Raw genomic sequence first — 25,965 nt, 5'->3', positions numbered from 1 at the left:
GGAAAGAACTCCCTGTTAGCAACAGTAAGTACACAAACCACAGACGGTGGCGTGGGCATGGAGCTCTGCCCGTAATGGTGGCCAATAACAAATGACTTCTTTGGGGAAGCTCCAGGAACCACCAAGAATCACCTGGCAGGGAAAGCCTTTCTTTCCATGAAAAATACTAGAGACACACAGAGGGAAAAAATAATTACCTGTTAAACTGAAAAATCTCAAAGGAGGCTTTACAAAAAGTGCATGAATTACATGGATAGCTGCATTTTTTGGACATTTCCCAAAATGATCATTATGTGAGAAAAACGCTTATTGTGAACAGATTACAACACAGGATTTCTGAAGTAAGTGCTTGATTTCTGGAGATCAAGAAAGTTCCAGTTTCTATGGTAATTATTAAAAACATTTTCTCTGCTACCCAATGACCCCCAAAGCAGGCAAAGACAATGCAAAAAGAAATTGAGAACCTACTGCACAGGTGATCTGACACGAAGTTGAATGACATACCTTTTACTTTTCGTTTTATTCTCTGTTCCCTCTCCCGGATTTCGTATTTGTCATCATAGTAGTAGATAAATGGAGATGTTGGAAAGGTCTGGTTAAACATCCGTCTTTCTGCACACTCCTGCAAATTATATGTGAAATTATGACGTCGCACTGCTCAAACAACCTTCTGCAAGATCACAGACAACTGTAATTAGACATGAGCCTGTGTCACTGAGACTCACACTGTGACTCCAGGATGTGATCCTGCTGGGACCCTGGGGGAATGAGCAGCCAGACACTCAATCCTGCTCACACGCTGTTCTTCCCTCACTTCTTTCCCTATGACAGCCTTCTTATCCTTCTCCAATCTTCTCTGCCCAACCCCTCGGTGCCTGAGTTAACAGCAGTGGAGGGTGGGTCCCCACTGCCGTGCCTTGTGCCTCCTGTAGCAGGTTTACTTTATTTGGCCTCACGTTATATTAGACCTTGTTTGTTTGTCTCTTCAACAGCCTTCCATCAAGTGCTCCTCCCTTCTTTTCTTCTCATCCCTTTTACACCCTAAATGTAAGTTCTTAGCCCTCTGCTCTTTTCCCTCCACACAAGTGGTCTGCAAGCTTATTTTAACTCAACACGCACCGCTCATGAGGGCAGTGATTCTTACGATGGGGAGCAGGATGGTGGTAGGTTATGTCTAGTTTGAAAATGCTCCGAGGTAATTCTGAAACACCCTAAAGAAACCCTGTCTTCCCTTGGCTGCCCCCTCCCCAACTCAAGATTACGCTCCCCATTCATCACCCGGGTCGGCTCCCCACTCTCAGGGCTCTGGCCTCCCCACAGCTGACAGTCCCCAAACCCACATCCTTGGCCCGAACCACGCCCACAAGTAGGCTTTGTAGGTCATGATCAGCGACACATATCCACTCAGCATGTCTCACACCAAGTGATACCTTTTCTTTGAAAGAGGCTTCCCATTGGAACTTGTCCATTTCTGTCTCCTGCCATCTTGCCTAAAACTTATTTATAAATGTTCAATACTTCTTAGCCAGGTATTGAAGAAAAATTAGAAAACCTTTTAGGAAGAAAGTATGTGAAATAGCCACATAGAATTTGGCTGATTTATCATAACTTTGGCATTATATACTCAATTTGTAATTTTAAGATATCTGACCAAGCTGGTAGCCATACACTTGGGAAGATAATTTGCAGAGTTTAAAAATTATGAATCATTCTAAGTATATATGTAAGTATAGAAAATAAAGTAACGGAACTCTGTGCCTACCACTCAGCTTCACCACATCATAACATTTTACCTTAATTTACTTTGTTTTCCCCTCCGAATTGAAGCATTACTGAAAAACTGAAATCCTCTGTGTAACTCTCCTTCTCATCTCTCATTCATCTTTCCCGTTCCAGAAGTTGCCATTGCCTGAAAGTTGGTGCCTGCCATTCTCATTTGTTTTTATGCTCTTACTACTAATGAATAATCCAATAAACAACAGTGTAAATTTGAAGTGTTCAGATTTCATAAAAACTATACCATTCTGTAAATATTTTGACATGGCATTAGGTTATAACAGCTTCCCAGAATAAGCTGGTAGTATTCTTCTGGATTATCTGCTTCGGAATAAAGGTTTGGTAAACCCTGACTATTAAACCATCTGGGTCTGGTATATGGCGGTGGGGAGAGTTTTGCTTACTAATTCAATCTCTTTAGTGATATTGGTTCATGTAGGTTTGTTTGTCTTCGGTAATTTTGATTAATTCATATTTTCCTAGAGATTTATTTTATCTGCATTTTCAGATTTTACTATGAACTTTATAAAGTTTACGTGTACTCCTTTATAATTAAAAATTTATACTGTATTTTAAGCTATTCACACTATTCACTATTGTTTATTTGTACCTTTTCTTTCTCTTTGAGTAGTTTTTCCAGGAGTCGGTCTTTTTTCTTTTGAAAAGAAAGTGTTTCCAAATAACCAGTTTTTGGTTTTGTTGATGCTATTTTGTTTTTTATTTCAATAATTTTAGTTCTTATCTTTATTATTTCCTTCTTTCAACTATCTTTAGCTTTACTCTGCTGTTGGCTTTCTGGATCTTTTTTGGCTTTTTTGAGTTCTGAAAGTTGTAAAGGCAAACCCATAAGGTAACATCAAGAATTACTTTTATAAACCACTATCCATGGGGTGGCTCCAAGTTTCCAGAAGAAAGGATACCCCGGAAAGACTTGGGTCTAAGATTCTGTTATGGTCTGAATGCTTATGTCTCCCCAAAATTCCTATGTTGAAATCTGATGGTGTTAGGAGGTGGAGCCTTTGGGAGGTGACTAGGTCATGAGGGTGGAGCTCTGATGAATGGGATTATTGCTTTTATGAAAGAGACCCCACAGAGCTGCCTGGACCCTTCTAGCAATTAAGGACACAGCAAGAAAACGCCATCCATGAAGAAATGCACCCTCCCCAGACAGGGAATCTGCCAGTACCATGATCTTGGGCTTCCTAGCCTCCAGAACTGTGAGAAATAAATTTCTGTTTATAAGCCATCCAGTCTACGGCAGTTTGTTTAAAGCAGGCTGAATGGACTAAGACAGATTCTAACTACAAAAAAGTAAGTGTTGGGGCCGGCCCCGTGGCTGAGTGGTTGGGTTCGCGTGCTCCGCTGCGGCGGCCCAGGGTTCGGATCCTGGGCGCAGACATGGCATGCACCGCTCGTCGGGCCATGTTGAGGTGGCGTCCCATGCGCCACAACTAGAAGGATCTGCAACTAAGATATACAACTATGTACCGGGGGGAATTTGGGGAGATAAAGCAGGAAAAAAAAAAAAAAAAAAAAAAAGATTGGCCACAGTTGTTAGCTCAGGTGCTAATCTTTAAAAAAAAAAAGTAAGAGCAAATTACAATTACAAAAAGGTACTAGAGATCCTGATACACCCCCTCGGCCCCACTCATCCTCTCACACCCTCCTGCAGTAGTCTCTCTGAACAGCGACTACCATTTCCTGTTGCAGTTTGCCTCATATGGAGATGCTTATGATTGTCCCTGCGCCCCCAACTACAGAGTGAGTGGAGTTAGGGAAGGGTGATGCCATATTCACTTCAGAACATCTTTCACTTGAGAAAGCTATTCAATAACATCCCTAGAGCTGGGTTTCCGAAACCCAATGGGAGAAGTCCTCAGACATCATCACCATCTGCGCAGTCTCCTAGCTGGATCCTGTATGCGGTCTAGGCTGATGTGACTATACAGAGCTATACAGTACTATAAATATTTTCCGAAGCTAAATGTAAATTACATTTTGATTATCCACATCGCTGATCCCCTCCGTTAGCACAGACAATTGATAGTTGGCTATATAATTTATCTACTATTCTGGATTAGCCACATCACTGATCTTCTTCATTAGTGTAGATAATCTAGAGTTCTTCATCTATGGCAGCTATAAGGCTGCCAAATTTGCTTTACTGCAAATAAAAAATTATCTAAATCTAGATTTCAGAGATAAATTCCAAATACTTTTAATATATTTTCTATCTACATTAATAGGAGTGACTAGTAAGCAGCATGTGTCCAACTATAATTGTTTTTCTTTAACTGAACAAAACATAAATGCTAAAATTATATCCCTTTGTTTTAAAGAGGTAAGCAAGTATAAATTGTACAGCTATGTGATTTGTGTGTCAGTGGACTGCTTATGTGAACACATTCCCTAAAGTGTTGGCAACATGTGAATTTTGGCAACAAGGAGAAATGCACAGAGCAGTAAAAGATGTAGAGATGATAATTTTGTTAAAGTCTTGTCTAATGAGGTTTTCAGTGTGAGTTCTATAGAAGTGGAGAAAGCACACTCCAGGGTCTCTCCGTCTGGATCACCACACTATGGATTTGATCACATTGGAAATAACATCCTACTGTCGGTGCTGAGAGATCTCCCTGTACAACTTCTTTGCTTTGGAGATGAAACTAGAGAGCAGAGAGAAAAAGTGGGTTGCTCAAGTCACGTGGTTGAGTCAGCAGCAGAGCAAAAACTGTAACCGAGGATCAGAGCCTCATCCTAGCTTTCGTATTCCACCCCTTCACTCCACGGCCCTGCTGCCACTGTGGAAGATAACTGCATCTGCCGACGCACTCTGTCCACACTTTTCCTTCTCCTAGCCTTTTCGTCTCTCACCACACTGTAGAGCTCCAGCCCAAGGTCTGCAGGACTGAAGCGCCATGGTCAGAATTCAAGATGTGACCTGCAATACCACCCATCCTACTGATTACACCTCTTCCCATTTTGAGAACTCCCTACCCTCTATATGCTTTCCACCTCCTACCATCAGATCTGATTTGTTATTAGTTTATTTTGGTTTCTAGGCTGTTAGAAGCCTATCTGGAGACTGGGAATGTATTTCTCCATATGGATTTTCTACTTCTTGTGCCACTGTCTTTCCTCCTCTACTTCAGGATTCCCAGAATGTATGGGCTCTGAGCCTATTCTTATTGCATGCCATCTCTGGGATGAGCTGTTGCTGTTTCCTACTTAACGAGACAACTAGCTAGGAGACTCATGCCACCTCACAGCAAGAAGTTTCTTCTGCTTTGACACTTCAGCATTGAGAACACACAAGTCCGGCCTTTTCAGTTGGGGTTAGAGAATATGCAGGCTGGACAGGGAATGTGGGCATCTGTGGGATAAGCAGGCTAGTGGATGATGCAGCACTCTGTCTTTCCACTAGTGAGTGTTGGGGTTGACATGTGAGTGATAAAGATGTAACTGAACACAATAGCAGGGAAGACTGGAGATACCAAGAATTACATAGAAAATCTAGTATCATGATTTGTCTGTGTCAAAGTAACAGTAATCATAAGAACTCATGAGAATTGCTACCATTTTCTTAACAACTGTTATCTGTCTGATTTTATGAGCTGTATTTGTTTTACCCTAACCTGTTCACATATATTTAAAACAATTAGAAGAACGTGTGCTGACAGAGTCTCTACTCTGGCAGGGATGGGAGACGTAAATCAGTTGAAAATACAGTAAGTCTGACTTCATGATGCTAGTTTATAAAAAAGTAAGCATTGAGGATTACATTCATCTTTCAGCAACCACTCTCTGAACAGCAGAATGCTTTATGTCCAAATGCCACTCAAACTTACATGTCCATAATGGCCTTCTTGCCCGCAGTTGTAGCAATACACTAAGGCTGATTGTCCAGAAGGGGTCTTCGGCTTTTTGGGTGGTCCAGGTTTGGTCTGCAACATGAATATTTGTCAGGGTTTATTAAATGTTAGCCAGCCCTGCTGGTCTAGTTAAGATTAGGTGCTCTCACTTCCATGGCCCAGGTTTGTTTCCCAGTCAGGGAACCATACCACTTGTCTGTCAGTTGTCATACTGTGGTGGCTGTGTCTTACTGTGATGCTGAAAGCTATGCCACTGTGATTTCAAATACCAGCAGGGTCACCCATGGTGGACGGGTTTCAGCGGAGCTTCCAGACTAAGACAGACTAGGAAGGACCTGATCACCCACTTCCAAAAAAATTTGCCATGAAACACTATGAACAGCGGCAGAGCACTATCTGATATAGTGGAAGGTGAGAGGATGACACAAAAAGACTGGGCAGGTTCTGCTCTGCTGTACACAGGGGTGCTAGGATTTGGATCCTACTAGACGGCACTAACAACAAACTAAATGTTAGAAGAAGTAAACCTCATTTTTCTCCAAAAGAGCTGTTTTCAGGTAAGAGATTCCTTAGAAATACTGCCTCTTACAGTGTGGTGTGGAGACCCCATATGCAGATGATCCTGTGTACCGAAGTGTCTAAGCACAGGGAGAGAGGGACGTACAAGGTATTAATGGAGTGGGGAGGAGATCCAACAAAAGGAAGTCAGGGAGAGCTTCCCTGGAAGTATAAATTTAAATTTACTCTCAAAGAATTAGGTGCAAGTCAAATGGACAATCCTAGGTCAAGGGGACAGCATGAACAATGGTGTGAAAATAAGAAAGAGCACATATGCTGACAAAGTATAAGATGCACAGCCAGGTGTAGAAAAAGATCAGGCTGGAGAAAGCAGGGCAATAGAATGGAGAGCCTTATACGTCACATTAAGGAGCTTGGGCTTTATCCAGTTTTAAGTATAAGATTGTAAGTATATGAGCAGAATAGTTGGAATTGGATTTTGGAAAAACAATTTGTACTTTGGCTTGTAGCTATAAGGAGGGTGACTCTGAGGAGAAGTTGGATGCAGTGAGAAAGACCAATGAGACGCTGTTAGGGATTCCAGGTCAGGCGATGAGGGTGTAAGCTACGAGAGTAATGGGTAGGCCAAGGGACAGACGCGGGAAACACACGAGGGGATAAAACTGGTACGACTGGCTCGTTGAAAAGACATGGGGAACGAGGGAAAGAAGTCAGGATGCTTTCCAGGTTTCTCACTTGGGTGAACTGGTGAGCAGTGGTACCAACAACGGATCCAGAGAAGGCAGGAAAAGGAGGAGCCAATTTAGAGGGAGAGATGATGAAGTGTGTCTTAGAAGCTGAGCATCTCAGTGGAGATGTCCACCAGGCAGTTGTCTGTGTAAAATTAAAGCTTAGGGAACACGTCTGAGCTGAAGATTAGACCTCAAAGTTATCCACATAACAGCGGAGGTTGGAAGGACAAGAGTGGAGAGGATTGCCATAGCCAGCAAGAGAGTGGCAAACTAAGGATGAAGCCCTGGGCACAACAACACTGAAGGAGCAGCAGAGGAGCCTGTGAAAGGGACAGGAAGGAAAGGCTAAAGGATGCAGAGCTACAGGAGAATACAGTCACAGACCTTAGAGAGCAGTGTCGAGAAGGATGAACGGATCTACAATGTCAAATGTGGCAGAGAGGCCTTGTGAGATAAGAACGGAGAAACACCCTTAGATTTGGCACTTGTTCTTGGATAACTTCATTGTGAGAATTTTGCAATCAGTGGGAAGGTAGAAAAAGTAGAAGGCATTAGGTTGAAGAGTGAAGAGATCCAATGCAAAGGTGGTAAAACTATAAAGAGCAAGGAAATGATTCCCCATAAAAGCCAGGATGGTGGTTATTTCCTGGGGAGGAAGAAGAGTGCCCAGAGTGTTTTGGGGCAGCTGCAATTTCCTATTTCTTGAAGGTAGTGGTGTTATATAACTTGGGAGTATGTTATATAACTAATTTATTAAATTGTACACATGTTTTATGCACTTTTGTATAACATTTCACAATAAGAAATGTTAAAAAAAATTGAATGAAAGTTGAAGAAACGGAGACAGTAGGTCTACCTTATTTTGAGAGCAAGAATAAGAAGGGCCAGAATAAGCTTGGGCAGTACCTAGGAGGGGGATGTGGTGGAGTTTGCTATTAGAATGGGAGAGGCCTGAACAGGTGAGAAAGCTAGTAGAGATGGAGAAGCTGGAAACAGAGGAGATAAAGGAGAAGCCAGATAGAGCAAAACCCCTGGGGCAGCAGGAGCTTCAAACAGGAGAAAAACCTAATCTCCCCCCCCCCCCATTTTTTGGGGACACAGGAGGGATAGGCATAAACCTGGATAAGTTTATTTCTTGTGTTCTTTATTGGAATCCTGTAACAAAGAGTGCTGGTGGGGGGCCGGCCCAGTGAGCAGGGGTTAAGTGCGCACGTTCTGCTTTGGTGGCCCGAGGTCCGCTGGTTCGCATCCCTGGTGCGGACATGGCACTGCTCAGCAAGCCATGCTGTGGTAGGCGTCCCACATATAAAGTAGAGGAAGATGGGTGTGGATGTTAGCTCAGGGCCAGTCTTCCTCAGCAAAAAGAGGAGGACTGGTAGCAGTTAGCTCAGGGCTAACCTTCCTAAAAAAAAAAACAAAAAACAAAAAACCCCAAAAAGAGTGCTGGTGGGCCAACTAATTTTGTTCTTGTTTAATGTGGCAAACAGGTAGTTTGTGGAGGTTTTATTTTCTTGACATAGGGAAACAAGGAAACAATCTATAGGTTATAAACATCTTCTTCAAACAAATTTACTTTCAACTGCTATTTCTTAAAATGGAATACTGGAGGATGACAATAACTCGAAAGATCTTTTCTACTGAAAATGACTGCAAATGACATAAAAAATGGAATTTACAACCTCAGCTATTATCAATTGAGATATAACAAAAAAGGCAACTAGCAAATGTCTTATATTCTTCAATAAAAAATGTGGTTCATGAACGAAGACTAGCCAAAAGTAACCAGTTTTAACAAGTATTCACATAAGCATGTACCACTCACTGCAGCGGTTTATAAATTTGCTCAGGTAGTAGAGCACTGTGAAGACATGAAATTACTAAGCAGAAATAATTTTCACATCTGAAAAGATAACTATATGATTTGATGTGACACAAAACTACAACCATGAGCATGTGTGGTTTAAGAGGAAGAAATAAAACAAAATAGATGGAGTCACGGATGTGAAGGTGGAACAGATGTCTCAAGGAAGAAGTTGTCAAAAGCTACTGATGGGTCAAATAGGATGAAGACTATGAAATCCAGTGGACTTAGCAATCACAAGTTGTTGGCAACTGAAAATTGTGAGCAGTTTCATTTGAGGGCTAGAGGCGCAAGTCAGATCGTAATCGGTTTATTACAAGTAGAGAGATGCTGAAGAACAGAACACACTAGCCTGTCTATGGGAGAAGGGAAGGCAACAAGTAGAGCAGGATATAGGTTCAAGGATGCCTCCATCGGTGACATTCACAAGGGTGCTGGGTACATGGCATGAGCACAGGCAGGCATTCTTTCATTAATTTATTCAAAAAATAATTACTGAGTGCCTAATACATGCCAATTATTGTTCGAAGATTAGGTAATTGAGAAGGGAGCAAGAGAAAAACCATTGCTCACATCTCCATGATGGAAGACAGATAAATAAACCAGCAAAACACACACTCATACACACACACACATACAGAGTAAGGGACAATATCAGACAGTAATAAATGATATGCAGACAATTAAAATAGAGCTTTGTGAATGAGAGTCATTGGTGGTGACCAGATTGAGTTTTGGGGAAACTCTTGCGGGGATGGCCATTTCTTATAACAAGAAGAAACCAAGTATTTGATGACTGGGGAAACAGCATGCTAGGCATGAGGCATGGAGAACAGGTAGTGCAAAGCCCTAAGCTGGGCATAAAGTTGCCATACTCGAGTATCTGACAATCACCTGTAAACTTGCTATACTTGAGTATCTGGAAATCATCTGTAAACTTGGAAGCGTAGCACGTGAAGGAAGAGTGGAAGAAAAGGAGGTTCTAGAGGGAAAGAGGGACCAGATCTTTCAGGGCTTTTAAATCAGGGTGAAGACGTTGGATTTATTTTAAGTGGCATGGGAAGCTAGCCTGAAGCTAACTGTAGGTGCTCAATAACTAGCTGGTGATTATTAGCAGAGATTATAACCAATGATAAAAAGAATAATCCACTCCCCAAATAATAAATGTTCTCTGAAAAACTTATCTATGTTTATAAATTTTTCTATTTCTATTTGTGCAAATAAATATACGGCAATTTATCTCTGAGGCAAGATTTCTAGATTCACCGATGAGAAGGAAAATATGCTCTCTTTATTCCACTGGAATAAAAGAATCCATTGGCTGAAATCCTATGCAAGAAAGACAAGATGAATCAGGAAGTAATGATGAGGGGAGCTGGTGAGGACCAAATTAACACGGATATCCAGACACTGGACTTGACTTGACTAGTATGGATACAAGTGGGGATTTCCTCACTGGAGGGGCCACCTGTACCCATGGTACTTCCGGCTTCTCCTTAGGAGTACAGAACACAGAGAAAGTCACGCTCTCCCCAAGTCTCCAGTGCTCCATTCCCATCACCTGCTCTCAGAGGAAAGGCCAGCTTTATGTAATATTGCCACAGCGCTCCCGATCCCCCTCCCCATTTCGTCTTCTGGTGTATGAAACTGGTGACTTATTATGTCTGTTACCTGCCTCCTAGAATGTAAGGTACATTTTTAAATGGCTAAAAATAAAAAAAGGAATATTTTGCAACACGTGAAAATTATATGAAAATTCAAAATTCAGGGCTGTAAATAAAGTTTTATTGGAACACAGCCAGGCACATCTGTTTACGGATTAGGTATGGCCGCTTTTCATGCAGTTAAATGCAAGAGTTATAACAGAGACCATTTGGCCTGCCAACCTAAAATACTTACTATCTGACTCTACAGAAAAAGTTTGTGGATGCCTGACCTAGAACACAGCAAGAGCTCAGTAAATAGGTGGTGAATAAGGAGATGTTAAAGACTCCAAAATTTTAGAGTGGAAATGAGTTATGAAGCCAATAAAGGTGTTTAATGTAAATATGAATGCTAAAAATCTCTACTGATTGAGGACGCAGCAAAAGCTTTATGGAATTTCTCTGAATTTAACTATTTTATTGCTGAAGTTTGAGGACATCACAGGTAGTCCTACTGCTGTTCCACCTGCCTGCATCACTCTTTCCCCCGATGAAGCACGGTGCACTCCTTCAAGTGTTGGCTCAAAGGTCATCTTCTCAGTAAGGCTTTCCTGATCACCCTAATTAAAATTGCTAACTTCTTCCAACTGGTGCTCCCTGTCCTGCTTCAATGCTTTTTTTTTTTTTTTTTTTTTAAGAATTCCCAAAGCACTTATCACATCTGACATATCAGATATTTTACCTGTTTGTTTTGCCTATTCCCTGCTTGCACCCCCTGTGCAAAGAGAACGTAGGTTCTGAGAGGGTAGGACAGTGTCTGCTTCCTCCTTCACTGCTGTACCTCAGATCTCAGAACAGGCCATTAGTTCAGTAAATACTAATGAATTAACAATGAGGTAATGCATGCGTAAAGTGCGTGGCCCACAGTAAGCATCTAATACATTTTAGTTCATTTAGTACTTTGGAAAACTTTATCAATTTTTTTATGTCAATAAGGGCAACTTATAAAATTCTGCTCCGAGATATTAAAAAGCCTGAATAAATTAATACAGCTTCCTAAGTGTCTCTCCTACTTTCCCTTGAGAGTGTGGTACACATTCTGGCAGAATCGGGAAGGAATTACTAATACCAAGAGAACAGGAACTCAGTCTTACAGTACTGAGTTCTGAGGATAAAGAGATCTTGCTAAGATTTTTTTTTTTAAAGATTTTATGTTTTTCCTTTTTCTCCCTAAAGCCCCCCGGTACATAGTTGTGTATTCTTCGTTGTGGGTCCTTCTAGTTGTGGCATGTGGGATGCTGCCTCAGCGTGGTTTGATGAGCAGTGCCATGTCCGCGCCTAGGATTCGAACCAACGAAACACTGGGCCGCCTGCAGCGGAGCACGCGAACTTAACTACTTGGCCATGGGGCCAGCCCCTTGCTTAGTTAAGATTTTGAAAGCATGTTTCATGTTGACACTTAGTTTATTTTGAAAGTAATCTCATTCACAAAGCCTCAAATTTAGCCCCCTTGTTCATTTATGCCCCTAGATGAAGTGTAGACATTTGGGTGTTCATTCATCTGAATGATGTCACTAGTTAAAAACTTCCATTATTACCAATAAAAATAACGACAATGTTTATATTGTGCTATGAGATTCTAAACTGTTTCACAATAATTAACTAGTAAGTGACATGACAAACGCTATGTACATACTCTCATTTTAATAAACTATCATGTACTAGGACTTAATAGGAATGAAATCAGTCTAGATCTTACCTAATTAGAGAACATTTCTGTATCAGTATATGGTACTGAAAACTCAATAATGATTTCCAGTGGACAAGTTTTCACACTATGATCTAACAAAAATCTTACAGCTATTTAAAGCATTAGAAATGAAAATCTGTGACTCAATAGTTCTGCCATGCAGCATGTCTTTATTTTTAATTAACAGTAAAGGTCCAATTTAAAGCAGAATGTGTCAACTGATTAGCTTCAAGTTCAGGGTTCTGTCATACATGTCTGTACTGTGGAGACAAAGTTAAATGCAAGGGAATGAATGGAGTGTTTCAGAACTTTTTATTCAAGTTAAAAAATTTATCTAAAGACTTTGACCCAATGGATACCAAATGAACTATTTATGAAAGCAGCTCTTTTTTTTTTTGTTACAGACATTTAAATAATCTATATTTGTAGGGTGATATCTTGGAGATTACTTTACTATCAATATATAGAAGTAATAACCCAGTAGATAGCATTACCTATGGAAGGTCCATCCCATCTGCTATTCTTGCTGAAAGCTTTTCATGCACCAGTAAACTCAGTAAATATCAGAAGATAAAGCATAAGCCTACCACGCCACGGATTTACTCCTAATGTCTCCTCAAAGTGCAGCCCGATGCAACGATTACAAATGATTTTCTTCTAATGTCATTTTACATAACCCTTTTTTCTGCATGAGTAGTTAGTGCGGAATGAATGAATGAATGCCATTAAAACAGTTAATCATTATCTGGAACACTAGCCTTACTCCCTTCACTACTAGGAATCTCCATGACAAAGGCCAAGAGATCAAAATGCCAGAGCTGCCTCAGTGTCCTATTTCTAACAGTAATTTTTTATGCACATGAACCTGCTGGGCCTCTCCCTCTGTGACCTTGAGCTGCCCTTATCTAAACTGACTTTGATCCAATGAGGGCTTGCATCTAGTGGAAGCTCATTACTATATAGGATATGCAATCAATTTCACTAATTAAAGGGAATTTTCTACTCCTGTGAACGCAAAATGGACTTATTTTTATAATCATACATATGCTTAAAGACCAGACTATATGTTTCTACTTATTAATTTGTTACATGAACATACATTAAAAAGCAAATATATTAATTACTTGAGGTAAATCTATTCATGACCAAATGTAACACTGAGTGAAGCAGTGAGTTTAGCTCCAGTCTTTCTGAACAAGTCACATTTATACATACACCTCTTAAACTGATATGCTTTTCATGCTTGAGAACAACCTTATTCTTTCAAAATATTTCCAATTTATTCTTTCAATAAACTCACTAATACACAAGTCTCCCCCAAATATTCACGTAGTTAAAAGAATCCAATCCAAGTAATCAAATAGGATTTATCAAGAAAATGACACCCTAAACCAAAAACTTTGCCATCATAGTCAAAACTGATTAGTTGAAATGACCTAATGGCATGAACTTGACATTTGAGCAGAACAAAAGTTTGAATTTAAAACACACATTTTTCCTGGTTAAAAAATATTGTTTTTATTACCTACTCTAGAGATAAGACATAGTTTTCTAAGTATTTTCTTTAGTTTTATAAAGAGTAGGCAGAGAAAGATGAGTGGATTCCTGCCCTTTCCTTTGGTATTGTCTATAATATAAATGCCAACAGAAATGTAACCAGTACACATTCAAGAAAAAATCCCATCTGGGGTCTAAAGGAACAAAAGGAAGAAATTCAAAAGTTGGGCAGGGGCTGGAACCGTGGCCGAGTGGTTAACTTCGTGCGCTCCAGTTCAGTGGCCTGTGGTTCGCTGGTTCGGATCCTGGTCGCGCACCTTTGCACTGCTCATCAAGCCATGCTGTAGCGGCATCTCACACAGAGGAACTAGAATGACCTACAACTAGGATATACAACTACGTCCTGGGGCTTTGGGGAAGGAAAAAAAACAAGAGGAACATTGGCAACAGATGTTAGCTCAGGGCCCATCTCCCCCAAAAAAAAGATTTGGGCAAATACTTTTGCAGTGAATTGAACCAAAGAAGCAGCAAAGAGAAGGCAAAAATGGTGATCCCATCTGACCAAAGATACACAGGCTGATGCTCTGTCCTCCCTTTTCATGTTTTCTCGGGTGGCTCTTCACACCTGAGGATCCTAACTCCAGGTCTATTCCAACCATGGTTTTGGACAAAGCCTTCCATTTGCACACTGTTCTGGCAAATATTCACAAGATTACTTCTCTTCGAGGAATACTGGAAGGAATTTGTTCTCCAAGCTGAAGGCTTTGAAATTATTTTAAAACAAAGCTTCCTTTATGAAGTTTTTAAAGCTTTTATTCTTTCTCAGTGAAAAAAAGAATTCAATTGTATTCCAGTGGACATTGTTACTGATTTCCCCTACATCCTAAAAATGCCGTTAAAAGCACTATGTATAATGATATACCTGTATTTTTTATGTGTTACAAAAAACTATGCCGTGTGCCCAAACAGACTCCCAATCCATCGGGTAATTCCTTAATTAGGCAGATTTCTGAAACATGTATTATGTACACAACAGACCGGAACGTCTCCTTTGGAGCATTTTCTAGTCTATCGGGTGATTACATCATTAAGTCACACATGCTACGTAGAGAAAAATCCTTATGAAAATTCATGAAAAAATGTACAGCACATCATTAGCATGCAACAGACGTGTATGCTTTTGATATTTTCTCTGTTAAAAAAAAACTACATGAAGTAATTAGTCCAGGTCATGAAAACATGAGAAAGGTACTAGACACTGGTGAAAATGAAAATTGTAAAAAACGGCATCTCTCATGGTTTAGCTGAGAGTAATCTGCTTTATTGGAAAATGGATTCTAAAACAGTGTTCATTTGAATTGCAGCAGAATAAAGAGTGTTGCTTTATTGATATGATATTTCCTATATACACGTAACTTCCTCCCTACCTCTCTTTTGGATACTCTTAAACCAATGGGTTAAAGGTTGCAAACGACCAAAGGTAAGGCCATCAATTATTCAAGGCCTTGCATACTGTATCTCTGTATACTTATATCTTCATTTTATGTAACCTAGAGCATAAGGAATTGCTTGATGGTATCTTTTTCAATAAGTAAAAACTACACTAAAGTAATATGAATAGCAGTAAATTGCTGGTATAACTCCCAATAATGAAGATTATATAGTCAAAGTATTAAGGGTTAGGCAAATTCCTAAAGACAAAATATTTGAAGACTAAAATAAATGAAGCACAAGTTTTATAAAAAGAAGACATTAAGCTTATTAATTTATGATTTTTCTTTTTGTAAATGTGATTCCCCTCCCCAAAAAAAAACCAACAACAAAAAAAGAAAACCTCAGTAAGCAGAGAACAATGAACATATGCAAGACAGTAAGGATCACAGTAATTCACTCCCTGAATGCTTCAAATCTTCATGGCTTAAAAAGCATCCCAATTTTCTCCAACGGTAGCAGTATTTATTCACTGGGCCATAGCTAATTTTACATGGAATGCAAAAATGTTAGTTTAAGTTTAATTTACCACCCTATTTAAATATTTCCAATGTAGCTCTCAAACTGCAGAGCTATCCCTCTATTTTAATTTTAAAGTAAGTTAGCAAAGGCTTCCTTCTTAATCCCCAGAGACTACCTACATAGTGACACAAACGCACAAATTTATGACAGCAACATAAATGCTCTTCTGAAGTAATGTGCAACATTAAGTGAAAATCGTTTTCTGGAAAGATATTATAGGTATCTATATTTTATTTGCCATCTTAAACATATCTGAGTCTTTATGGCCTTATTTTAAAAATGTATTTCCTTTTTATATTTCCTGGTGCAAATGGACTGCATAAATAAGCAATGTGCTATGAGGCTTCAGACCAGCCGATAAAACCTTTCAATTTTCATGCCAGCTTCTTCTTTTGTAATTCAAATCCGCCTGGAAACTGGCAGCTCTGAAAACTGAAACAAGCACTGCCACAAATACCTTGTAATGCTATCGACCTTGTCTGCCCATGCAGTGAGAAAGGGGGATGCGTATGTGTCTGCAGCCATCCAGATAACACAACTCATTTTTTGGGGGGGAGGGTGGGGTGGGGATAACAGAAGCCAGCCCCAGACTGTGCACCAAAAGCAGTCATTACCAGCCGCGCTGGAGAATAAGTCTCTTCAAAATACACAGTGCATTTAAAAACCATATATGAGGCTGAGCCACTGCTGTCATTACCAATTTTAATTTAGCTTCTTCAGTTTGCCAGCCAGATAAACTCTTTAGTGCTGTTTTTTAATCTATTTGCCACATTTTATGTCTAAGATTATAGTAATTTGGACAGGAGAAGGAATCACTTTTAGGGGAAATAAAGAAATAGATCCGCTTATCGGCGCCCATCAGAAAGTTCATTAATCAGCCAGGCTTTGTGCCCTCTAAATTGAAAGGTTAAATAATCCTCTCAGGAATATTTCTCGGTCCCTCCGCCAATTGTCCGGAGAGGAGCTGCCATTCATAGCATGTGGGATCGGTGACAGGGTATCTTACCACTGTTTGGACCCCAAACAATGATGGACAAATGGCCTGGTTTACAAAGAACCTTTTAGTACACGGATGGAAAAGGACCACAAGCTTTGATGCAGGGTGGAGGGAGGAGGAGGGCGTGGAGACAGGATGTCGGGGGAAGGGAAAGAAAAGAACACACACATGTGTGAATCCATGGAAATTTTATCTGAATGTTTATTGGGGTGGACTATAAAACATAGAAACCATATCAGTATACCTCTTCCAACCATATGCAGTGCCTAACATATTCAAATATGCTTATATATTTTGCATACAATTGTACATAAACTATCACTGAAAAATTACAGAATAACAGAACCGCAGCTTTATTATATTTATTAGCTAACACACAGGGGATCTAAGTAAACCTCAAGATTTTCATTGCTACCATAACTCTAAGACTTACAACACACAGCACTCCCCTTCCCCGCATCCGAACTCTGCTTCTTCTACTGCAGTACTCTTAACCATCAGTCACAAAGGCAGGGAATTCCACAGTTGTAAGGACCTGTTTAAAGGGGGAAGTAATGCTTTTTTGCTTTTACAACACGCTCCATCTTAGCTCTTGCTTGTCTTAAAGAACGAACATGGAATAAGAATGCTGTTTGAAAGAATACAAATCACATGCGCTGAGAAAGTGCTGAATTTTGTACTGCCTTTTTGGCTGGACCTATATGAGAATACAGGTGGGAGTCTGCAAAACAACTGACAAGCTCTTACACCTCCACATTTTGCTGTGAAATCAGTCTGGTTTCTGGCATCAGTCATGTAAAGGCATGAAGCAGGTTTACCTGAAGTGCAGAAAACTGACATCCTATTTAGTTTCATTCCTCACCTGATTAACATAAAAACGTCCCAACCCCTAGCAGAAAGTATTAAAATTGGAGTGTGAGAATTATTTAATTTCATATTATTCTCATCATTTATAAAGGAAGCAAAGATTTATGTAATTTCATTTGCTTACGATAACTATATACAGATGACACTGAAGTTACCACTTAAGAAATATACATTTATTAACATGTATTTTTCAAAATGACATCATCTTAGCTTTATATGGTACATAGTTTATATAGTCATTTTCATTAGGAGAGGAAGTAGCCTAAATATTTCTGTGATCTGCTCTTAAATGTCTTTATAGTGATTTTTAGGTAAATCAAATTAAGAAAATAATTTAAGTTTGCTATATTTAATTAAAAGTTACTCACATTTCTAGACAAGACGACAGGCATAACTAATTAGAAAATGAAAACTGAGGTATATAATTTTGTTAACAAAAGACACTGCTTGTAAGTATTTTAGTTTCCATAATTATAAGAAGGAAACATTTTTAGGAGACAGAGAGTAAAGAGGTCATTACGAATCTTATCTTAGGCAAACAACAGTCTTCTTAAAAGACACTACAATAACTTGAGTTTGGGCTATTAATACAGAAGCCATGTCTACAGCTGTGAGGTATGTGTGTATGGACGTCTGTGTCTGGGTGTCTGTACATGGATGTCTGTGTATGGGTGTCTGTGTCTGGGTGTCTGTGTCTGGGTGTCTGTGTATGGTTGTCTGCATATGGTCTACGATTTGGAGGTCATAGTGTTGAATATGGGCCATGTGCCAGGTAGTGTGGTAAGTACTGTACATTTATCATCTCACTGCATACTTACAACAACTCTAGAAGGCACTGCCCCCATTTTTCAGATGAAGAAACTGAGGATCTTGGAAGCTAAATATTTTAACTACGTTTGCACATCTAGTAGATGAAAGAGCCAGAATTTGAACCAATGTCTGATCCCAAAGCTGGCATTCTTTTCCCTGTGTTATAATAAAAATCATCCCCTAGTAATTTCCTTAGAACTAAGTCTGCCCCTCCAGTCCAATTTTATAGCATGTTTTTCTATGGACTTCAGTAAAATGAGAAGAAAATGTGGCATAACTACAAATAAAGAAAATGCAAGAGATTCAAGAAAGAGAAAATTAAAATTTTACTGTATAAACAAAGTTAAGGAACAATCCAAAACCTAGTTCCCTTAACTGAAAAGAAATGTGGGGTAATCCACAAATAGGTAAAAGAACAATATTTATGTAAAATGGGTAAACACATGGACATATTACAAAGTTATAAAGATGACCTTATCTAACTAATAGATTCAGTTCTATATGATTTCTGAAAAAGGGAATGAAAATAATGGGGTAGCTTTATTACCAATTGATTCACACGTGTGAATTCTTTTTACAAAACTAATATGGATTTCTGAACATTCCTGTGGAATAATACTTCTTTTTGAAATGTGATCTACCAGTTTATTGGTACACAAATCAAGGTGAAGGTCTATTTTAATTCCAAAGATAATAAAAAATTTTTTTTCTGGTTAAATGTTGTCTATACATGTACTATTTTTCTTCATGTAATATTTTTGGTATTTCTAAAAAACCACAGTTGTTGGACTTGGAGGACCACTGCTGAGCTCAACATCGGCAGAAGGAAAAACTTACAAACCACTAATATATAACTCTCATGACTTTCTGCTATGTGGGATCAAATAGCAAAAGAATTTCAAGTCTAAAATCTGACTGACTTTATCAATAATTCATTAACTTTAAGTCATTTAAAAGATTTTGCTCTTAAAACGTTAAACTTAATTCAACTTAAGTTTACTACTGCAATTTATACTGTAACAGAAAATATAACACTAATTCAGAGAGATTGTTCATGTCAACAAGTCAAGGGGTTCCTTCAGGAGCTTTTCCCTGCAGATTACTCAAATGATTGACCAAAACCCTTAAAGGTTATGGTTGATCATGACTGTAAGTAACTAAGTGATTCCTAAATACTTAAGACCTGTTAGGAATTACTGTAATCTACCATGTCATTCACATGCATGACTACTGAAAGACATGTTTAATACAAATATCATTGGTCCAGTATACTTTATCTACTTTTATTCTTGCACTGAAATATTCAGAGAAGATTATAACAAGCTTAGTCACCTGGAATATATTTATTTAAGGAAAGGCATGAGTCACCTGTTCAAAGTACATATGAAAAATAACCAAATATGCTAAAATTATTCTTCTACATAATACCTCTATGCTCTTTATGTGTAGTTAACATGACAAAGAATAGGCATCAGTCCACATTTCAGATTTTTAAACTAAAATTTATTACAGAGCCAGATACTGTGCAATGTTCAAATGTATGAATTTTGAAAATTCTCAGGCTACCTGTTTCTATTCATTTTTGTCACATTGGGGCACTATATCAGAGAATAGAGTTGCAAGTAAAAAAAAAAACCCAGCATAGTTTTCTTTGGGATTTTATGAATAATGCATGTGTTTTTTAAGGAAAAGAAAGAAAAGATCGTAAAAATGTTATATATATTAAAATTATAAAGACTTAGAAATGGAATTTAATTATCACAAAATTTAAGTATCAAGAAGAAATTGCCCTATGATAACTAACTATAATCCCTTGTAAGTAAAGGTAAACATACCTAGGGGAGAGAGAATTCTTTTTTTTATCATCCTCAAGAGAAACATTTGTTAACAGATACGAAAATGAAGATCATGACCAGTATTTCTTTAAATTTTTAAAAATGAAGAAAAACTTGAAGCCCGTATAATTTATGTAAGTCCTAAATGTCATAGTCTTTGCCCCAGCTACTAAAGAGCAGACAAAAAAAGCACAGGGAAGTTATTATTTATAATAGAGCTTCAGATGCAATTAGTGTATTACCGAGCAACACGTATTACCTAAAAAATGAACTGAAATCACGATGACAGGTGATTAGGACATTAAAAATATTTAGAAGATGGCAAAAAACACAGCTGCTTCTAGGCTAAAACATTTATACTGAACCTTTCCTAAGCTGCGTGAATGCTGCATACTTTTCATTGATTATTTGAAACACTTAAATCTGCATTAGAATTATTGCCATAAAGCATTTGATATTATTTAAATATATATCAACACAAGAAAAAAATCCTACTCAAAATATGCCATATTGATTTCCTATTTAAAATAAATTAATTTTTGCATTAAAATACTGAAAATCAATCAAGCTGGGAATTCTTTCTGAAGAGGATGACACCTCAATATTTCTTTGAAAAGAAGAAAATATGAAGGTTTTCTGATGTGCTTCAATAAATAGAAATAAATTATACCCAAATCTAAACAATTTTATTCTACTTCCATTCAAAAATCAGTTTGTGTACATACAATATCTAACTGTCTGAGGAAACTGTGAGAGGAAAAATAACACATGCATTTGTAACTCACAGTACTCACTTTTTCCCCCTTCCTTTTACAGACGCTTTAGAAAATTGCTTTTTGATGATTTGGCAAATTGTATTTATTTTTAAATGAATCTCATTTATTGAGATTGATAATTCCAGGTTTCATCTGCTTTGAAATTTTATTTTCCAATTGCTTCCAATGATAAGTTCTGGAAAAATGTGGTCCAACATGCCAGTGAAATGAAGGTTAAAAAAAAAAATTCAGTTGATCTACTCTGTAAAGCTGGTAATTATTTTTTTATCCTAAATTCAAAACATAGTAAGAGTGAAGTAAAAATTACTAGCAAAATGCCGACACTAAATTCTTTAAGAACAAGGTGAGTATTTAAATAAATATAAAAGTATTCACATAAATTCTCCATTTGAAAAATCTTTAAAAATTCTGGTCACTGTCCAAATGTATCTCTAGCTCTGTTATCACAGGTGGAGAATTAGAAAGTAAGTCATCAATGCTTATTTGGAAAACTCTCTGTATTCAGACACCAGGTGACTGGAAACCTCAAGCACTCTGATTGACCTTGCAGCCCAGCAGAGGAAAGGCGGCCCTGCGGGCTCCGAGAGTCCTGCGCCCTAGGGAGCATCAGGGCACCACTACGCTCATCTCAGGAGTGTTTTAGTATTAAAGGCATTTCTAGCAAAAACCAAACCTCTGAAAACTTGACAGGGATGTAACATCTCAATAGCAACACTTAACCAATCAAAACACTGAAATAGCAACACCAGATACAGAGGGAAGAAAACTACTATTTAAACAAAAGGACTCCCGGTTCTTGAGGAAGTTGGCAAAGTGAATTGAACTACCAAAATAAGAGCTTCCAAAATGAACTTTAGTATAAACTGTTAGTTTATGATAATCTGTATACCAGGCCTCAAAAAAAAAATGGTACAAAGAAAAAGCTGATTTAAATAATTCCAAAATAGAGTGAGGCCTAGTTCTCAGTCTATTTGGAGTTGTTTAACATTTTAAAACACAATAGGTAACCAGTTCTATTTTCTTAAAAACACACACACATGAAAAAAGTAAGACCTATCACTTGCTATCTACTGTGTGGATGGGGTTCTTGCGGGTATTGCAGTTCTGCTTATATAGCCAAGGAGTTCTCAGGGAGAGTCAGGGTTCCCAATAGACACCCAATCGAGAGAGAGAGGTATTTTCTTCTATGAAAAGAAAGGACTCTGGCTTTTGAGGCTGACTTTTTCAAACTCTTTATTTCCCATTTTAAGTTATTAAGAAACATTCCATTTTAGCGTTAAGCAGTGAGAAAATTGTTCCCCATCCTATCTTACAGCCCAGTTCCAGGACAGAGACTGCTGTATAGCTGTGGCCTCACAACCAAACCCTCCTTTCTTCTTCCTTCCTTCTGGACTTTAAGATGGAGTTCTAAGGTTAAATTTAAATGTTGACATTTAGGGTTACCTACTCGGTGGTATGGCATAGGATGCTTTACACAGTAACATTCTCATTCAGTGTAAAACTCTCATTTCCACACCGTGAAAACCCAGAAGACCTATTTCTAAATTGATGTTTCCAGTTAAGGAGAGAAAAGTGAGTTGCAAAAGGAAATGATATTGTTAATTATGGTTCTTAAGATACACTCTACCATTCAACTAGTTCAGGTAAGTCTACTATTGATTATCAGTAAACTAGTCATAAGCCTTCCGAGGCTAGACAGGAAGGTGAGGAAACTACTCCTCCCCGTTCTCCTGGCAGTTAAGTATTTTACTTTTCAAGGTGTCAATTCTAGGTACTCCAAACATTATAGAGAAAGAAACATTTAAAATGTAATTCTTCCAAAGAGGTTACATTTGTTTCCTGTTTAAACTTCTATTTAAAAAAAAAGGTAGTAGGTTGTAACACATTCTAACAATGCACACAAAGAAAGCCAAGCATGGAATGAAACATAAAAGATGTATTGTCCTTTTAGATTCTTAACACGAACAGCCCCAAAATAGCAAACTCCTGCTTACCTTTTTAGGTAAATAGCCTAAAAACAAGATTAACAAAATGTCCAAAGCAGGTCAAATTATAGCCTCTACTAGTTAAAAATTCTGTTGGTTGTAAAACTCTGTTGGTGGCCATTTTGGCCCAGGATTTTTAATATAAACGAGGTTCGAAATGACGGGGGATGGAGGAAGGGACTTTCCTTCTTGAATAGTTAAAGGAGGGAAAATTTTATCTAGAATGAGTTATCTGAAAGATGAAAAGGAATATTCAAAGTCAAGCTTTACCAAAATCTGAAAATATAACAGAAATTAAAATACAAGAACAGTGCTATACTACTGAAGATTTTAAAAACTTTCTAAACATTTTTGAAGGAAGTAAAAACAATAACTACTTGGGGAAATTATTTAATTGCTAAATAAAAATCTTATTTTTTCTTTTTTCCATGTATGTCTCCAAATTAGTATTATCTAAAGTCACTAAATTATATGCCATAATTTTACAGCCATTAAAATATGTCAAGAAAAATGACATAGCCAAATGGTTGTTACAATATGCATTTTTATATACATCTATCTATCTATCTATGTATCTGTAGTGTCTTCGAGTTTTATTAGTATGCACCCTTTAGAATGACGGTCTTAGTTTTTATTAATGTAGTGAAGTCTAGTCAAGCTTGGTTAAAAAGCTATTCTATTCAGATATAAGTTGTTAAGGAGCCTTTATCTGATCTCTCATAAAGTTGCCAAAAACAGTGAACATTTCTCTTTAATTTTCTTCTTACTTCAGAATGTGTTAAGGAATTTTTGACTTGGAACATTTCACAAGTCCATTTATACCAATCAACTTCATCACCTTTTTTAGGTGAGAAATAATACTCTGTTTAATCTACAGACCTTGTTTTTTAAAGGAAGTTATTCCTGGATAAACCTTACATTGTAGCTGCTCAACTCCAGGTTGCTCTGTAAATGTCCTTCTAGTCTTACTGATTCAGAGACAGATAAAAGCAACTGAAAAGTTCTCAAATGTAAATATTTACAAACTGGATATACCAACCAATCAATTTCTCCTGTGAAAAGCAGAGTTCATTTTGGGTAAGAAACAGACACTTTTTGTAGATCAAGTGTAGAAATATCCAGAGTTTTAAGAAGACTGGTTTAAATATACAGTAGCATAACAGCAATTCTAGCATAGGCTTCATTACTGGGTCATTGCTCTGATTGACACCACAGTCATGTGTGAAGGCTACTGTGAGTCAATAGATGGCAGTCCATCGCCTAGAAAAGGAGCTGAAGATGACGAAACTCACCACGCATCTTGCTTTTATTCAAGATTAAATACTGCTTAATTGCACATATTTGGAGATCGCCTATACACATACTTATTTAATTCTTTTATTTTAAATAGATTGATATATGTGTTTATAAATACACTAGTTTTGCATTTACACTTGTATAGTAAACTCACTCTTAATTGCTAATTATTATTTTAAACTTGCTAATTATGGATTGTGATAGTTACTTCAATATTTCTAAAAATTAATCAGGATTCCAGATTGAGACAAATGGATTTTTTTCAAAGTGATTTTGTTATACCTGTAGATAGAATGTATTGTTATTCCCTAAAAGGCAGATTTGTTTTGTTTTCATTGATTTTTCCCCTAGTTATTCTTTTTACAATTTATGTTTTTCAAAAGCTACAATATTAAACAAACTTTCAAATGCTTCTGTTATACTAAATACCAGTTTCTATCTTTCTATGTCAGTTATATGAAAGAGCAGTTAGATCAAACAACATAGGTGTAAATAACGAAGAGTAGCTTTAAAATGGTGCTTCCCATACTTCAAGTTTTCAGGATTGGAATTCTCTAACTTAGGAGTAAAGGGAAAAGAAATTCAAGGTCAAATCTGTTAGGCTATTACTTAATACAAACAGCGATAAAAAAAATTGTTAAACAGTTAGAAAGAGTGATTATGATCTTGAAAAGTACAATCTATGATTGGGTTCTAATCAAGTTTAGGCTATAGGTATTTCACCATGGTGTGTTAAGATAAAAAAAATTGCTACATAAACACAAACCTAAGGTATCCATATGAGTTACATCTGTAACATACATGTATAACATATGGGTGTATATATACATTTGGTATAACACTGAAGATTTTAACAAAACCCAATTTGGGATTGAGGGACAGTTGAGGAATTATAGCTTTCTGCTGAGAATCTTTAAATAAATCAATCAGCGATAACAAAATGTGAAAACAAACCATCTGATATTATTTTTTGCTTCCTGGGCCTGTGACAAGACACACTGGTAGTTTGAGTCTACTTGTTGGCTTATTTTTTATTTCCATAAGAGGAGAGCGGTAAGAGATACATTTTGTAAAAACTTTATCCTTCCCATTTTTATCACTTGCCTTCCTATAAACAACAACTTTTAAATACTTACTTTAAGCAACAGCTTTTAATTACACACCTGCATAATTAAAAGAACAATTTTTATTGTCTGTTGCTCAGCACAACATAGTTAATACATTAAAAGAAATTTTTAGTAGGGTTATGATGAATTATTGAAATTAAGCTGAATATTAAAAATAAACTGACTTCATAATACTGAGAAATAGCCAACTGATTCCATAGTAAACAGTTTTCTGCTTCTATTTAGCCTAAAATCACAATAAAAAGAAACCAGAAAATGGAATAACTTGAATGGTATTAAGCAGATATTTATATACTTTGAATCAGTCAAGAGGGGCTTAAGGATATGACAGCTGAATTGTTCTATATGAAAGATGCACTAAGCTTTTTCTAGCTTCATTAAAAAACGTGTAAATATTTCAGTAAAGCCAGAAAAATGATAATGGTAGATATTGTGGACTGTATGCTTATGGACTGTAGATAATACAACGTTTTAAAGACACTGGATTACTATTATTTTTTTATGGTTCCTAGCAAACTTTTTTCCTTTAATTTAATGAATATAGTCCAGATTGAGAGATACCATGATGTAATCACTAAAATGATGTGAATAATAAAAAATAATCAAAATCTTT

At 37.5% G+C, this 25,965-nt stretch overlaps 1 protein-coding gene across 5 annotated transcripts in view; it reads right to left on the bottom strand.

Annotated features, from left to right (window-relative positions):
• ZCCHC7 (zinc finger CCHC-type containing 7) overlaps nt 1-25,965 on the bottom strand; it is a 227,128-nt gene that overhangs the window by 2,842 nt on the left and 198,321 nt on the right. For 4 of the 5 annotated variants that reach the window (XM_046679705.1, XM_046679695.1, XM_046679722.1 and 1 more), the window contains exons 7-8: nt 5,622-5,717; nt 505-622 (exon numbers count right to left, since the gene is read on the bottom strand). In XM_046679705.1, coding sequence (XP_046535661.1) covers nt 505-622; nt 5,622-5,717 — 214 coding nt within the window. The remainder of the gene's footprint in view (nt 1-504; nt 623-5,621; nt 5,718-25,965) is intronic. The other variant, XM_046679732.1, reaches the window with a different exon arrangement.

The sequence above is a fragment of the Equus quagga genome, chromosome 1 (genome assembly GCF_021613505.1).
Source record: "Equus quagga isolate Etosha38 chromosome 1, UCLA_HA_Equagga_1.0, whole genome shotgun sequence".
NCBI lineage: Eukaryota > Metazoa > Chordata > Mammalia > Perissodactyla > Equidae > Equus > Equus quagga.
This window is presented reverse-complemented; position numbering and strand designations above follow the sequence as displayed.